Genomic DNA, 17,720 nt, shown 5'->3' with positions numbered 1-17,720 from the left:
AAACCAGTCCTACAATTTGCTGAAAATTAAGTTGTAACCTTTTAACTTATAAAAATCGCAGCATAAAAACATACACTAGAAAGACAAAAAATATTTTCCCTACAACGTAGAACCAGTCGGGATTTCCAGCTGGAACACCACATACTCTTAAATACCCAGGGCATACTCTTAAAAGCCAAACCTACTTCTGCTGTAATTTAATTTGTATGAGTCCTTCGACACTTTTTAAGCTCAATTCTTTCAAAGAACAAAAACAAGTCTCTGAAGACTTGCTGCTATACTTGGTCCTACACTGTCTCTTAGCTAATACTTATCTGGAGAAAATATGCTTAAAAAATGGGCTTTAAAATGTGCTTTAAAACAAAAAAATACTACTTTTTGGTATGACAAACAATATCAATTTAACCACGACTCCAAAATCTTAAACTCTAGCCTTTTTCATTTATCCAACAAGTACCATGTTTTGTCTATCACTGCCTCTGTTTCCGCTGCTACTGTGGTAATCCACGGTACTTGGTACCTTTTCTCTGAGTAATAGCCAGCTTCTCCTCTTATAGCATTCTTTTATCTTTGTCAAATTATGTTCCAAAGCGAGGTTCTGAGTATATCACACCCCTTTTCAAAAATAACTCTTATTCTTATATTACAAATGTTGCTACTTGACTTTAATAACTTTAAAAAGCTTTATTCCCCACTATTCACTTTCAAGTATTATGTACTCTAGCCAAACAGTTTCCTAAACATGTCATTTGCCTTTTTTGTCTCCTATTCTTTGCCTATGATGTTAACTTTGCCTGGGGTGACATTTCTCCATTTCTAAATCTTATTTATGCTTTAAAGGCTAGTTGAAATGCTGCTATTCTCTAAGATATACAAGGTCTTTCCTAACTAAGCAAAAGCCTCTAAACTCCTATAGGACTTCTCTATGACAGTGTTCTCTAACTTCTAATTTGAATGACTTGACAAGTTTGTTAAAATGTTGTTTCTAATTCAGCAGGTCTGAGAAGCTATGTTTTGTATAAGATCCCAGGTGACACTGATGCATCTAGTCTGTGGAAAATCTGAATAATATGTTATAGCATACACCAATTTTGGTCTAGTACTCTTGTTACTTAGGAACCTTTTCTTATTACCTGTTTTCCTAGAAATGAAGGAAAAATCCCTGTTTTCCAATGTAAATTTTACAGGAGATATTTTATAGATATTTATAAATTTGCAAATTGCAGTTTTGCAACCTATTAATGGGTTGCAAGCTAAATGTGTTTAACATGAACATATATATTTCAAAACGAAGAAAATGGAAATAAAATGAGAAAGAAAATAGAAACTACCACATATAAGAGTAAATATTGCTTCATAAAACTTGTTGCAAATATATATATATACATGCACACACACTTGCATTTACTGAGTCAAAATATAAAATCTATTCTTTATATGTACTCTGGTAAAAATAAAAAAAAGTTGGAAAATACATGTTATTAGTTAAACTGTGCACCCCCCCCCCCAAAAGATGCTGAAATCCTAAATCTGGTTAGAGACTAGAGTCGTGCTACAACAAACCAAAGAATGCTTGGAGGCTGGATAACAAAAGCTGGAAAAAGAAAAAGAGAGTCTTCCCCTAAAAGTTTCCAAAGAAGTATGGCCCTGCCAATACCTAGATTTTGGACTTTTCGCCTCCAGAATTGTGAGAGAATAAATTTGTTGTTTTAAAACAACCAGTTTATGACAGTTTATTATGGCAGCCCTAGGAAACTAATACAACAATACAACTAATACAATACAAACTAATAAAACTAATACAAGAAGTTATATTTCAGTCCTAACCCAAATATTTTCTTAATTTCAGAGTTGTAAAAGAATATAAATCTCTGGAAAAACATTATCATGAACACTGCAAAATACAGCTTTTTCTACATACTCTTCTTTACACCATTTTTTCTTTATAGCATTAGTTATTGTGTATTTGTTTACTTTGTCAGAGAGTAAGTTTGTGAGGACAGGTCATACTTCTTACCATATCTCCAATGCCTGACCCATAGTAGTATTTCAATAAAAACTTTTTTTTTATATCTAAAAGGGCAGGTTTATTATAAAAAGAGAGAGGAGTAAAGAACACTTGCACAGACTCAAGCAGGCAGAAAGAGCTGCCACTGAAAGGGACAGATTTGCTAAAAGAGACCCAGGAAGAAGGTTGGTGAAGAGTAACACTTGCATAGTCACAGGTGGGCAGGAGAGCTGCTGCCCAATAAAAACTTTTTAAGTGAAGAAGAGGAAAGTTCATGAAATAAACTATATGTAATGAGTATTAAATGCTATTGTTATTTACATCTTCTTGTTCTTTTTCTCTTCCAAGAAAAATAATGAAGAGATTATTGAAGAGAATTTTAATGTCAATTAAAATAATGAAGCAATAATGAAGAGATTTTTAATGTCAACTATTTTACCAGGTCTACTACAGAGACAGGCTATATAGCACATGGGTCAAATGTAGCCAGCAGCCTGTTTTAGTAAATAAAGTTTTACTAGAACACAGGTTCACTTATTCAGTTATGTATTTTCTGTGGTTGCTTTTATACTAAAATAATAGAGTTGAGTGGTTATGACAGTCTAGATGGCCTAAAAAGAGTAAAATATTTTCTGTGTCTATAAAATAAGCCACTCTATTTTATACTATATTTATACAATGCTTGATTCCTAATCACACATATTTCCAAAATTATGAGAAATAAACCTCAAAAAAATCTTCAAAAAAAAAAAAATGAAATGTTGGAAGTAACTTTTACCTTGTTGTAATTCTTGGCTAATTCCAACATCTCTTTTACCACTGATTCATTGTGTTTACAGTGCTCACTGTAGTCCTGAAGTGTCAAACCTTCCATCCAACTCTTCTTATGCAAATTTAGCAACATCTGAAAAATATAAAGAAAAAATATTTTCTTCACTTCTGTGAAGAAAAATCTTTACAGAAAATAACTGGAATTCATGGATTTAAGTTTGTTAACTTAAACTCTAATACAAATTCTCCAAAATGTATATGAATATAATAACCTAAAGAGTACTCTAACCCCATGGCCTTTGCATTTGCTGTCCTTTTGCCTGAAAAGCTATTTTCCTAATTTTATATATAAGGTTTACCATCCTTGAGACAGATGAATTCCCTCACCATGCTACACAAAAATATCTTTCTTCCTCTAACCTACTTACTATTATTTTTATATAGTAGTAAATATCTGAATTTTTTCCTTGATTATGCCATTTATCTCTCACTAACAAGAAGTCAATAAGGACCTTGACTTATTTCAAGATTGCTGATCTAGATTCTAGAACAGTACCTAGTCATAGCAGACTCAATAACTATCTGTTGAAAGAAGGAATGACTGAAACTACAGTGTTATATATAGGATCTCTTTTACAGTTCATACAGTCCAGGTTTCAAATGCCAAAATAAGGTGGTAAATGCCCCATTTACAAAATTACTGTGTTGATCAATCTTTCTGAACCTCAGTGTACATATCTATAAATTGAGGACTTACATTGAATAATTTATAAGTTTCTTTCAAACTCTAATATTCCACCTATAATTTAAAAAATTAAAACTTCTTTATTATCAGAACGAAAAGTCATGAAACTGGTAAGGAAAGCACAAATTCCTTTAGTTTGCAATCACATCAGTAAACTGGGATCATGTCCTAAAAATGATCATGGAATTAAACACCTTAGTTCATTTTTTCTCCAACTGGCCTCCTTGTTCTGAGTATTTATATTTCTATGTTCATAAGCTTTCCAGTTTAGAGTCTTCAGACAGTTTTTCTTAAAGTCTTACTCTACAAATGTTCTTCAGTTGAGAACTTTATTTAAGAAAACTGTTTAGAGGTTTGCAGCTACATGAAGTAGAATTCAATAATTCTTCAATTATTGAAGAATAGGCTTCATGTGATCAAAATCACTTATAAAATTTCAAGACATGAAAACTCCAGGATTCCTCATCTTCCCTCCTAGGGTCCATGGGCACAAGAGGAGTTTGCAAAAAAGTTGGAAAAATCCTGCCAGTTTCTCTGATTGCTTTCCTTTTTCTCTACAAATAGGTCCTTGAAAATATAGCCTTGGAAAATTTTGGTATAACCGCAACTATCCATGCAAAAAAGCTACCTGATTAGATTTTAAATCTAATTAGATGCTGATTAGATTTTTTTCTACCACTTCAAAAGCAAACAAAGAAGTTTCCACAGAACAGCAGGATATCCCAATATGCCTGCACAAGGATTCCACTGGGACTTAAGGTAAAGCTTTGTGTTAAGTATACAGGTTGGTGGGATAATAGTAAAGGCAGGACTTTGAGTTCTAAGAAAACTTTAGGAGCTACTAGGAACATAAACTTAACATTAATATAAGTGTTTACATATGTGTATTTTGTTTGTTTGTTTTTAATGCCAAGGATGGTAGAGAAGCTTATGGAGTACTTAAATCAAAAAAAGGGAGAAGAGAAAGTTGATGTAATGTGCTGGATATTTCCAAACAGTTGAGTATCAGACTCATAAAATATTTACATATCTAAATGAATTTTCATGGCATGTACCTATTCTACATAAAATTTAGTGTTGAAAATGTACTTCAAGCAATCAATTAAACCTACCATACCAGATACAAACTTTGAGACATAAGCAAGCAGCTGAAGAAAAGTTTAAGGCTCTGAGTCTTTTCTCAGGCAAAGGGGAACTGATCCCCTGCAGCACTGAGGCTCTTTGGATGAGTTTAGATGGGTGGCTACCCTATTGAAACAGTGGTTTATCAAACTTAAAAAATCCGGGCCTCCCCAGTGGCGCAGAGGTTGAGCGCCAGGTTGCGAAGCTGCCTGCAGAGCGCCGGTTCAATTGCTCCCTGGCCACCGGAGGAGGGTCCCACATGGCGCGCTAGACCAGCAGTGTACTTCGGTCCTTCTGCCTGCTCTGCTCCCCGCTCTGGCTCTGGTGAATTCTCTCACCCTCTTCTGACCTCTTGTATAAATAAATAAATAAAAATAAATCCTTTGCCCCAAGAAAATCTCAATAATATGAATGAAATTAAAAATGAAACTGATCTGGGGCCTCCCCTGGTGGCGCAGCAGTTGAGCGCTGGGCTGCCAAGCTGCCTGCAGCCTCTACAGCGCCGGTTTGACCCCTGGGTGCCGGGGCAGGGTCCCACATGGCATGACAGACCTCTCCTGCCGGCACCCGCTGCTCCCCTCAGCAGTGTATTTCGTCAGTCTGCCCGTTCTGTTCCCTGCTCTGGCTCTGGTGGATTCTCTCACCCTCCTGTGCTTCTGACTGTGCCCAGTGCTTGTGTAAATAAATAAATAAATAAATCTTAAAAAAAAAAAAAAAAAAAAAAAAAAAGAAACTAATCTGGTTGAAAGAGAGGGTAGATGTGGAGAGCTCAGCTTACTCAATGACCTACTTACCATATGCACTAGAATCCCTTTCTAAAGCACCGCTGTGAAAATACATTTTCAACTAGTAAGAAAATTGTTAATTACTAACTACTTTAACAAGTTTGAACTTGAGATTACAGTTAGGAACCAAATCTTTCTGGATGTCAATAGTATTGTGTTAAAAAAAAGTTTTTTAGAGTCTTTCTCAGAGAAATGCAAGAAACTAATTTGAAGGATTACTAGCTATAATAATAATAAAAAAAAGTAATTCAGGTTGTACTGCAAAATCAAATAGGCAGACTTAACTATTAGGTATAAGAAAATGAAATATTTTCAAGAGAAAATTAAATATTAAGTGAGATAAAAATGGTATTTGAAATAATACTAAAACTGTAGGAACAAAAGAATACTAATCCACCAAGATTCTAGTTTTAAAATGAATCAAATTTAAAAACTGCCAAGTAGAAAACAGGCTAAGAATCTAGCTCTAAATATCTGAAAACCCCATTTAGGGGTTTCCTTTTGATGCATCTTTAGTTTACCCTAGGAAAAACACAACATATTTTTTTAAAAGTAACATATAATTATAATCTGATTTATTCCTCTTAAATTTGGAAAACTATTTAATGATTTAGTTACAAAGGATCATTTTATTGGAGAAGATGAATTAATTAGAAAAAATATCACAGAACGGAGAGATTTTATAACATCATAAAACCAAATTGGAGTTGTTTCCTACTTCCTCTTCTTGATTCAACATCCACGTGTTCAATAAAATTTTATTTTAATGCTGCAATTCATCAGGAATGAAAAAGCATTTGAAATATATCTATGATAAGACAATTCAAATTCAAATGTAACAGCCAATAATTTAAATGGTTTGAAAAAGATATTTTCCTACTCTAAAATTAAAATTTTAACTTACCTTCTGTTCAAGTTCATTTTTCCGATAGTTAATAGTAATGGAGTAATAATGTCTGTTTAGTCCATGAATTAAGGCCTGTATTGACAAATGATAAGGAAAAGAACATATTAATATGTTTCATCTAATAAGATAAATAGAACTATTGGAAACTTAATATATACTATAGACCTTTACCATTTAAAAAAAAAAGTATTTAGTATTAAAAAATACGAAATAAATAATACTAAATTACTTTTTTCATAGTTACAATTTAGAAATGGGTTTAGGGGTACTGGTCACACATTCTTCAAGGTGTTACACAAAACAGCACATATTCAATGGTTTCAGTAGCCTTGCTCAGAGATAAGGTTTGATTCCATCATAATCTAAATTATATTCATAATTTATAAATAGTATATAATTTATTAAGTAGAATATTAGGATATATATGAGGCTTTTTGTTATTTCAAAAGACAAGTATAAAAAGACATAAAAATCACTTATTTCTTCACATATAACATTAATCTGGGGTTTCCCATTTTTCTTGTTTTTTTAAGATTTATTTATTTATTTACTGCTTTTATTTTTTAAGAGATTTATTTATTTATGATACAAGATCTGGGGTACAAGACAGCGGTGTGGAGGGTGAGAGGATTCACCAGAGACAGAGCAGGGAACAGAACAGGCAGATGGACTGAAGTACACTGCTGAGGGGAGCAGCAGGAGAGTCAGGAGAGGTCTGCCATGCCATGTGGGTTGCTCCCTGGCCGGCCGGGGATCAAACTCAAGCTGCAGAGGCTGCGGACAGCTTCATAGATTGCATCTTAACCCCTTGTGCTACAAGAACTGGGGTGTAGGGGTGTGGGAGGCCAGGGGATGAGTGAGAAGATTCACCAGAAACAGAGTAAGGAGCAGAACAGGCAGATCGACTGAAATACACTGCTGAAGGGAGAAGCGGACAAGCAGAAGATGTCTACTACACCATGTGGGTTAGCTCCTTGGTCAGCTGGGGATGGAACTCATGCTGCAGTGGCTGGCAAAAGCTTGATAGTGCTGTGTCTTTAACCCCTGTGCCACTAAGAAGGCCCCTTAATTCAGTTTTAATAGATTCAAATAATTGTGTCTGTATATGTTTCCAAATTAATAAAGCAGAGTTTGTTCTTTACTAGTTCTGTTTAGTTCATGCTCTCACTAGTCAGAATTTTTTCCAATGCACTTTTTCTCCAAAATAAGTAGGCAAATTATGATAGAAATAACAGGACTTCTGTGCTCACCTTTATGCATATTAAAAAGTGCATTCTAAGTAGGCAAATTATGATAGAAATAACAGGACTTCTGTGCTCACCTTTATGCATATTAAAAAGTGCATTCTCTGGGTGAAAGACTTAGAAAAAAAGCACTGGGTCCTTCAGAAATAGCCTATCTGAAGAATGGCGCTTAGGCTAGATTTCAGGTACCAACTGTCCTCTCATCCAAGTGCATTTGTGCAATGCCTTAACTACTTAGAGATAGTACAATAAAGTTATTTAAAACTATAGTAATTAAATACAGAAGTTAGCCAATGGGCCCACAGACAGGCACACATTTGGGATTAACTGTCATTAACTGTCATAGTGAAATATAGTTTGATATCTGAAGGCACTACCTACTTGATTTCCAATGATACTATTTAGATGAAAGAAGTAAAAAAGAGGTAGCATGAAAGATGAGCAGGTAAAATGTTAACCAAACAAATATGTTTCAATCAAATGATATCCTCAAGCATTGTCTTTCTATTTCACTCACTTACATGCTGTGTACTCTAAGTGCATTCACCCAGATCATAATTGGCCATGTGTAATCCTCCTTCCACACGAGCCCAAAAATACAGCCATTTTTTAGTTCAGTGAATAATAAATTATCGAAATTAACCCATCTAATTGACAGTGAATTACAAGTGTGACAAATACTAGTTTTTTTTTTCAAGCAGGAAACTAATTTTCTGAAAGGGTCAAAATGCAAATTAAACAAAATATACCAACAAAAGCCATGATATGTCAGGCAAATGAAAGAGAACATATAGCCAGGAAATTTTTTAAAACAGCAATACATAACTTTGAAATTTACACTTAACAAACATGTTGCAGTTAGGAAAATTTAATAAGCATGTCTTGATTAAAACATGGTATGTTCCTGAATTCATTCATTAAGTGCTTCCCTGAAATGTGCAATAGTTTTTCATAGAAGCATTATTAATGGTTCTATTCTATAATATTATATACATTAGATTAAATAAGGTTTCATTGGTTAACCTGAGAAGCTAGACATCTTTTTCAGCACTATTTTGAGAACAAGACATTTTGGATTTACTAACAGCACTTAGCTCATTTGCTTCTTGGATATCCTGACCTCTTTGTTCTCTGTTCAAAGCCTGCCAACTTTTCAAAACAGGAAGCAGATCTGCTTAAGTGGTACTCAGTATCAATCTAAGATACTATATATTCTACATGAAGACTGGTTTAGAAGAGAAACTAGATGAAGGGGAGTTTGAGAGACTGATGATTAACTTCCAGGTAATTTCTATTCTTTTCCAGTTAATCCAGTTAATCTTTATAGAGCTTTATAATGGCAAATTCTAAACAAGTATACAAATAAACAAGTATACAAATAAATTTCATTACCATTGAAATAAGACTCAAAATAAACCACCATTTTAAATTATTTTATATTTCTGTGTCCATTCATCCATGTGAATTATTAAACTTATATGTCTTTGGAAGAAGAGGTACCTAAGCCCAATGAACTTTAAGATTAGACTGACCACCAGTGCAAAAATAATAGAGAGAAGAAAAATAATAAACTTAGAACTGCTGGGCATCTAAACAAAGTTGACTGAAACTACGAATAAAAATAAAGGCAGTTTTTGAGAGGCATCCGGCTACCAGGTTGGATGGAATCGTGTGGAACCATATTTTATTTAGGGGAGGCTGACAACAGTTCCTAAAATAAGCTTCTTTACTTATATGTCTTCCTATATAATGACTATGTCAGATAATAAAAAGCAACTAAAATCCACCCTACCCATACTTCCCTGATACTGCCTAGACTACTGAGAAGAGGTAATAAGTTATATCTATCTGCTAAAGAAAAACAGGCATATTATAATCCATAGTTTTAGAACTACATAATCACCGAGTCATAGGTTCTTAACAGGTTAAAAAGTTTCAAGCTCTTGAAAAAGTATGGCATGTTAATTTAGCTGTGAAGATCAAACTGTCTGCCTTAATTTTACATTGATAAGTAAAAATGTGGTGCTAAATAATATCCATTAAATCATTTGAAAATGAAGCTTACTGTATACAAACATAGTAACTAAAGAGCAAAATATGGTGCTATCCCATTTTGTCTAGAGTGGAAAACTGGGCTACAGAGGCAAAAATAGAGAAGAAAATTTTTGCTAAATACCAATTTTCACTTTTCTAATACTCAGTTGCAATACATATAGTATATATGCAAAAAATTCATTAACTAAACTTCTAAACTATGAAACGAAGAGGAGCCCTAGTTACAAATACCAGCTCCTTCATTAACTCACCAGATAACCTAGGCAATTCAAACTTTGAGCCTCATTTTTGTCACCTATAAAATGAGCACAGTGTTTCCTTCCAGTGCAACTGTTTTTATAACTGGTCAATGCTTTTCAAATAGCTTAACTCTATTAGACAATGCAGTTGTACTTAGGACTATGCTCAAAGACTCACAGTGCTAGCACAATGGATGTATGCACCATTATTTACTATATTTCCATGGTACTGACAACTAAATCTTCCCAGAACTCTGGCTCTTAATGGCCTGAAGTGTCACTGAACACTAAAAAGTTTTTAGTGTAATAGTTTAAAATTTTTAGTTTCTAAAATAAGTGCTTGTTACAGTCAAATGTTCCAAGCATAAAATAATATAGTCTCATATATTAACATAAAAGCATATAGTATAGGTATTATACTGTCCCAACTCTACTGGGATTATTAATGATTTCTCTTGTTTAAAATATGAAAGTTGGGCCTCCCCGGTGGAGCAGCGGTTGAGCACTGGGTTGCAAAGCTGCCCGCAGCCTCTGCAGCACCGGTTCGATCCCCGGCTGCCCTCCGGCCACCAGAGGAGGGTCCCACATGGCGCGCAGACCTCTCCTGCCACCCCCTGCTCCCCTCAGCAGTGTGCTTCGGTCCTTCTGCCTGCTCTGCTCCCCGCTCTGGCTCTGGTGAATTCTCTCACCCTCCGGCGTTTCTGGCTGTACCCAGTGCTTGTATAAATAAATAAAAATAAATCTTTAAAAAATAAAATAAAATATGAAAGTTAATATAAACATTGTATATTAGCTTTGTCTTCTGATATAGACTTCAACATTGTTATTGGTGTTTTAAAATAACATCTGCTAGAAGCAATATATATTTTACTATAGGAAATTTAAGAAATATTGAGAAGGCAAAATCCATAAACCTACTATAATCCAAAGGTAATCAATACCAATTAGTTGGTGCAAATATACAGGCACAGTTTATAAATTATATATTTACAAAAAAAAGAAATGGTACATCCTATTTTATAATATTTCTAACATGTTTTGAACTTGCTTCAAATTATTAAATAGTAATCTAAATTGTAATAATGTTCCCCCATCATCTTAAGTATAACAGTGAAGAAATCAGTGTTTGAAAACCATCAGTGATCACCAGCATGAATGTTGACTGTTGCTGTCAGGTTTCTATCCTTGCTACTCCAAAGCTGATTTAGGAGCAAGGCCCTTAATGTGAGCCAATTTTCTTTCAAAATAAAAGGCGAGGTCTTTCTGAAAGGTTTCTAATCTCTGAGTTAAAGATTCTGCTAACACATACTACAATTCTAGTATGGATATTACCATTCATTTCAAGCTCTTCTGGTTTCCCTTCTTTCTAGCTTGTCTTAGAAAACTAAAAAATTTCTTTTAAGGTGTGGCTTTGCTCTCACACTTTTTGACTTGATCCCATTTGAATGCTTCAATATTGAAATTGTCTTAAAACTGTAAGGCACCCAGATAGATGTCATTCTGATGGGCGCTATATAAACTGTGAAATAAATATATTTACAGATCTTAATTGGAAGGCAAAACAAATTAAAATGAAAGGAAAAACAATGATGCTGTAGCTGTTACATATACAGGTCCTTTTAACTTGGGTTTGGAACCTGCTGCATAAGGTTCATCTTAAATTACAGACTGATATGGTAGGATTAAAAAAAATACCAACTGGACTGGTATAGAAAGAATCAGGTTTTAATATTGATTTTACTTATAATTCTAGGGTTAAAAACTTTAAATTTGAAAGATGAAATCTCCAACAGGTGGCTGTTGACTTGCAATTAGTAAAAACTTCTGGCAGAAATATACCATGCAGTAATCACAATGATCTTGGATTGTGAGATGCTACTTAACCTTTTGCAAAAAAATAATGAAGCAGTATGATGCTATGGGGGTTTATAAGGAAGGTCATTATCACAGGCTAAACAGGTCCAATAATATATTCTCTTGGAGCATGCAAGCATGGGCTTGCCTGTACCCAATCAAAAACACTGGTAGCTTATTTCATACTCATTATGTTTGGCAGTTTTTTCCTGACTTGTAAGAACATTTTTTCAAAAGAAACACACCTCAATCCTTTGAAACAAAACATTTCACTTTGATGAAGATTTCAGATGAGTGACTGCTGCAAAAGCCTCTAAAAATATAAAGTTACAAAAGTGTAACCAAGTCTTAACCAGAGGTAACTGTCAAAGCCACAACTCCCCAAAGACAACTGAATGACAGAGCAAGGTTTCAGAAGGGGAGCAGGAGTAGCTACTATAATGTCTTTGTCCTATGTGATCTATTTAACCAAACATGATATTTCTGTCCTTTTAATTAATCTTCAGAGAAGCAATTAACTACATAAACCGAGGTTGTGGTGCATTTAAAAACACATTTAAAATAATTTTTGTAGACAATAAAGATTTGTGTAAAAACAATGAGGCATGTGAATGATACAAAGAAAACATTAATCACTCAGGAGGATATTAAGTGTCTGAATAACTATAATAATGGTGGGTTGACATCAAGAGAAAGAACAAAAATAAACTCTAGTCAAAGGTAGTATATAGCTGTGTTTCAAAGGATTTGTTTTAAAGGTGGGAATTAGACAAAAAGAAGTAAAAACACTTAAGTATGACTTAGGAATTGTTTCTGGGGATTATATATCATATTTCCCATTACTTACCCCTGCTATCAGAAATGTCTACCAACCAATCCATGACAGCTAATGCATTCCACCTGAAACTCCTATTGGTCCTTTATTACAATGTTAACCATGCAAGGCTGTAAGTACTCTCAGCTACTATTATGTTCTCCAAAAGGGTGTCCTCAGTAACTGTTAGGAAAGTTTAATGACTCCACTAAAAACGATTATTTTCAATTTCACTAAAAACTGAATATTGCAACAATTTCCCCATAATCTTTTAAAGATAATTAAAAGATAACCTTTTAAAAACTAACTGCAAGCAAATTAAAATGCTAAGAATTAGATCTTAAAATGTCATTTATCACAGGCCTTTAAAAGTGACAGTTTTAATATGATCAAATATAAGCATTACCTGGATAGATGGCTTGTTTAAATGACCCAAATTTGAGGTTGTTTGTCTTGGTTCATGTCCTAAGACCATCATATTAGCATTGATCAATCTGAAGGCATCAATAACAACCTGTAAAAACAAGACGTTAAGTCAATTCTTTTAAAAAAAACAACTGATGATGCCAAGCAACAGTGGACAAGGCATGATCAACTTGCATCTGTTTCTGGCCTATTTCCAGAAAATCATTTAATTATAATATTAATAAAAAAGAACCTCCTGCTGACTGTGCCATCAGCACACCACCCTCTCTCTTGTAATGTAAGGTGACACCAATTATTGCAATTTTCATGAAGCAGTAAAGAAAATTATTAACTTTGCATCTTTATTATTGAAATACGTCATTACTAAACTTATTCCAAACAGCCTCCAATGATGTGCATGTTTGTCATCTAAATTTTACCTAATCAAAATGAATGACAAATAGAAACTAAAACTGAAAGTGAGCACAAGCTAAGGGACCACATCTAAAGCCCAGTCCTGTCACATCAATTATACCTCCACAGTACTTGAAATGACAACAAAATTACAACCAGCAAGGTACTTGCTCCACTATTCTTTTCTAGTCAGATACCTTTTACTTCTTGTGACTATAAAAGACTTTATACCTTGTCTGATGGCCTTAAATGTCCAAGCCACTGTCAAGTAAAGGAAGCACAACAGGAGAAAACCAAGGTCACCTGTACTTGAAACCAGGAATAAGGTATAGAATGACATGGTCCTAAGTTCACTGTAAATAAGTAACAATAGGTATCCTCTTTTTGCTAAATGTATTAATATTTCTTATAGTAAGACTTGAAAAACATACATGATACAAAACTACTAGCTCTTATATGTTAAAATATATTAATAAGAATCATACTATCCTAATGCTTATTTCTGTGCATTAAGCATATTTTAAAAAGATTTATTTATTTATGCATACAAGAACTGGGGTATAGGCCAGAGGTGTAGGGGGGTGACAGGATTCACCAGAGACAGAGTGGGGAACAGAACAGGCAGATTGACTGAAATACACCGCTGAGGGGAGCAGTGGGCAAGTCAGGAAAGGTCTGCCGTGCCATGTGGGTAGCTCCCTGGCCAGGGATCGAACTTGTGCTGCAGTGGCTATGGTGAGCTTCACAGGTTGCATCTTAACCCCTTGAGCTACTAGGGAGGCCCTGCGTTAAGCATTTTAAAGGAACTTGTTTAAGCTTTCAAATGTTGGAAAATTTTACATTAAAGCACTGACTTTTGAAATAGAAATCTCTTTAATTAAATAAATTACCTAGGGCCTCCCTGGTGGCGCAAGGGTTAAGACGCAGCCTATAAAGTAGTCCTCAGCCTCTACAGCATGAGTTCGATCCCCGGCCGGCCAGGGAGCAATCCACATGGCGCAGCAGACCTCTCCTGACTCGCCTGCTGCTCCCCTCAGCAGTGTACTTTGGTCAATCTGCCTGTTCTGTTGCCCACTCTGTCTCTGGTGAATCCTCTCACCTCCCACACCTCTGGCTTGTACCCCAGCTCTTATATGCATAAATAAATAAATCTTTAAAAAAAATCTATTACCTAAGATAAATTCATTATATTCATCACATAAACTAATATTAAAATGGGAAACTAGAGAATTTCTAAATTTACCATTAAAAGTGAGATTTATCAATGATTTGTAGTTATTGTCAACTACATTATTTCTCATTTGTGTAACTACTGTTTGAGGGTTTACAAAATTAAAAAGTAAAATTTATTTTCAAGTTAAGCCAACTGAAATCTAATCAAGTCTGAAAATCTGTTTGTAGTATTACTCCATGCCATATGCTAATGGAGAAGATTTAAAGAGGAAAAAAAGAATTATTCTTTTTACAAGGCTACCAAGACGGGTCAACAGACCAAAGCATTATGATAAACAGAACAATCTAAGGATTTGGTGTGCTCTGGTAGGCCAAAATCACCAAAACCCAGCAACTCTGAAGTATGCTTTTATTTCTAACAATTTGAATTTCCCCCCAAGATTTCTCCTGCCTCAAAATAAAACCAAGTCTCCCTAGGACATATAAGACTAAATAAGTTTGTGAAAACTTTCTCTTTTTATTCAATAGCTAGAATCTAGACTTAACTTTCACATTTAAATATAAATAAATATGGTCCAGGTTTCTACTTCTTGCTTATACTTAGTTTTTCCTAATCATATTTTTTTATAGAGAAATAATAAAAATCAGTAGTAATGAGAGATGCTTTAATCAGATAATATAATTTAAACAATAGTTTTTTGAAAATGTAGAAATAACATTTCCCAACATTTTCACTAAAAAAGCACATAAAATAAGGTAAAATTAAAATATAAACAAAAGAGGGAGAAGGTCACCATTTTAATAGATGACATATAACTTAGATATATTACAGAATTAAGAATTTCTGCCCCAATCATTAATGGTAAATATTGAAAAGCAAGCATCACTTTGATCCCATTGTTTTAAGAAAACTTTGATTGCATTTTAAGATTCCTATAAGATCATTTGTAGAAAGAAAACACTTTTATAAAAATAAAAATTCCATTATAGAGTACTGCCTACATACTTTTTTTTACATGGGATGCATTCAAAATGAAACAGCAGACAGCTATTTTACATGCAAAAATCTCTGGAATATTATAAGCAGGTGTGAAACTTCATAAAACGAAAATACCAGTTAAATAAATATGATCTGTTAAAAACAAATCTGAAATAAAATATTTTTAATTCTAATTTAAAATTAAGGAAAAATTCAAGGATTTAATATATTGTACAACTAATAAATGATGGCCTTTTTAAAATGCCATGCTTAGGTTGACAATTCCTGAGAAGCAATGTGATAGCCAATAGAAAATGAATACTTTAACCATACCAAGATTAAAGGAATTTGCTGCCATCACTATAGCAACTGTCTTAAGGAAACTAACTTGTTCAACAACCTGCAGGCCAAAATTAGATTTAGTATGCAATAATAATATAAATATGGCAATATACTCTACATTTTAATTTCTATACAATTTTATAATTGCTTTTTGCACTGTGAGAATAAGTAGGTTTCTCCTTTAAAACAACCTATCAAAATAGACTCATTAATGTCCAGTGCACTAATGAGCAATGGGTGAAGAAGGTGTTAATTATACCACAGTCAGATTCAAGAAAAAGCCCTAGTGAGCACTTGGAGGTGTGTATAAGTTGAATGCATTTCTCCATGTTTGTGTATTTATAGCATGATGCAATAGAATGACAGCAAAGTGGTCACTCCATGATTAAGAATGGAAATCCTAGATACAATATACTGAACAAAGAACCCCCAAGGATTAATTAAAGTATTGGAAAGGGAAAGGGAAAATAATAATTTTTGGAGCCACATGAATTTCCTTAACAATTTGTTGTAAACCAGTTTAGTTTATAGCTTCTAAACCCAAATAGTAATTTACCCAATTCAGTTTGTCTTATAAATGCAAATGTAACTTAGCCAAAAGAATGTACAAAAACTACCTTCTTAATTTGTAGTAACAAGAACTTCCAAGCTAAAGTATGAAGAATGTTTTCCAGAACTTGATGCTAGACTTTTATATTTCCTTTTCATGCCGAAGTCCTACACACCACATTGAATCTTTATTCACTAGCCTGACCATTTAATTTTTTCTGGTACAAGTGCCTTGAGACTTTTCAGAGGTCACTGCAACAGTAGACAGCTTATAACAAAACCATTAGCAGTTTGGCTAGCTTAGGGAAACCTCTTACTTTCCTTTTTTGTTTATTATCACTGCATGAATCTGCAGCATATGATAGTTTATAATTTCTCAGGCTTGTTAAATTCATGTTAAAGGTCTGTTTTCTTGTTGAATAAATTTTGTTCATATAATGCTGCCTATTTCATACACTCAGTCTTTAATAGCACCTTTGGTCTATGCGCAACTCACAGATCAAAACAGAGGACTAAAATAGGGGTTGATGATGCTATTTACATGTGTGATTCCTGCTGTCTTCTTGTTAGTAGCTTTAATATAATAGAAGACCTTGTCTGTTTTGTAATTAACACATCTTTACTGGAGAGATATTTGGAAGTGATTGCTGTGAATATACTGGTTAGTAAAATAAACACAATCACACACCACTTTCTGTTATCAAATTTGTGAATTGTACACATTATACTCCAGATCAACAAACTGTGATATAACAGCCAAGTAGAAGACACATATTTATATAACCCTTTATTTTTCTGAAAATATGTATTCACTCTGACCTTGCAAATATAATTAGCTTGTGGGATGTGCAGATTTCAGTACCATGGTTGCTTTACTAATTGCAACTCTTGGAAATAGATACTAAATATTTGGAAGCTGCCAATACAAAATAAAAACTGCATCTTTTTTGTACATCTGTCTTAGCTTATAAAAGCAAAATAGTTTTAAAAACAATACTGTGTTCCATATTTATTCCAAGCACATTCAAGGGTCAAGGACCCATAATTTCATTTTCATAATGAATCTGATTTAAGACTCAAAACTACAATTATTTTCAAATTCAGTTTAATCCATGATTTTTGGCTTCCTTCATGAGTACAGTAAAATTTACTCAATATGCTATTTATTTTTAAATTCATGTTTTTGTATCAACTGCTAGGTGACTAAAAAGACTAGACTAAATTCCTAAAGTACCAATCTACAGTTTCTAATTTTTATAATTAAAAAAGCTTTTATTTCTTTAAGTAAAACTCTTAAAATTAGTTTACTACAAA

General features: G+C 33.7%; 1 protein-coding gene across 1 annotated transcript in view; it reads right to left on the bottom strand.

Annotated features, from left to right (window-relative positions):
- Nucleotides 1-17,720, bottom strand: part of PSMD14 (proteasome 26S subunit, non-ATPase 14) — a 94,108-nt gene that overhangs the window by 8,735 nt on the left and 67,653 nt on the right. The window contains exons 8-10 of the mRNA XM_037523417.2: nt 12,951-13,058; nt 6,336-6,410; nt 2,787-2,912 (exon numbers count right to left, since the gene is read on the bottom strand). Of these exons, the coding sequence (XP_037379314.1) occupies nt 2,787-2,912; nt 6,336-6,410; nt 12,951-13,058 (309 nt within the window). The remainder of the gene's footprint in view (nt 1-2,786; nt 2,913-6,335; nt 6,411-12,950; nt 13,059-17,720) is intronic.

This window comes from Talpa occidentalis, unplaced genomic scaffold (assembly GCF_014898055.3).
Source record: "Talpa occidentalis isolate TD23 unplaced genomic scaffold, MPIMG_talOcc4v2.1 talOcc4.3, whole genome shotgun sequence".
Taxonomy (NCBI): domain Eukaryota; kingdom Metazoa; phylum Chordata; class Mammalia; order Eulipotyphla; family Talpidae; genus Talpa; species Talpa occidentalis.
Note: the sequence above shows the minus strand (reverse complement) of the source record. Positions and strands in the feature narration are given on the sequence as shown.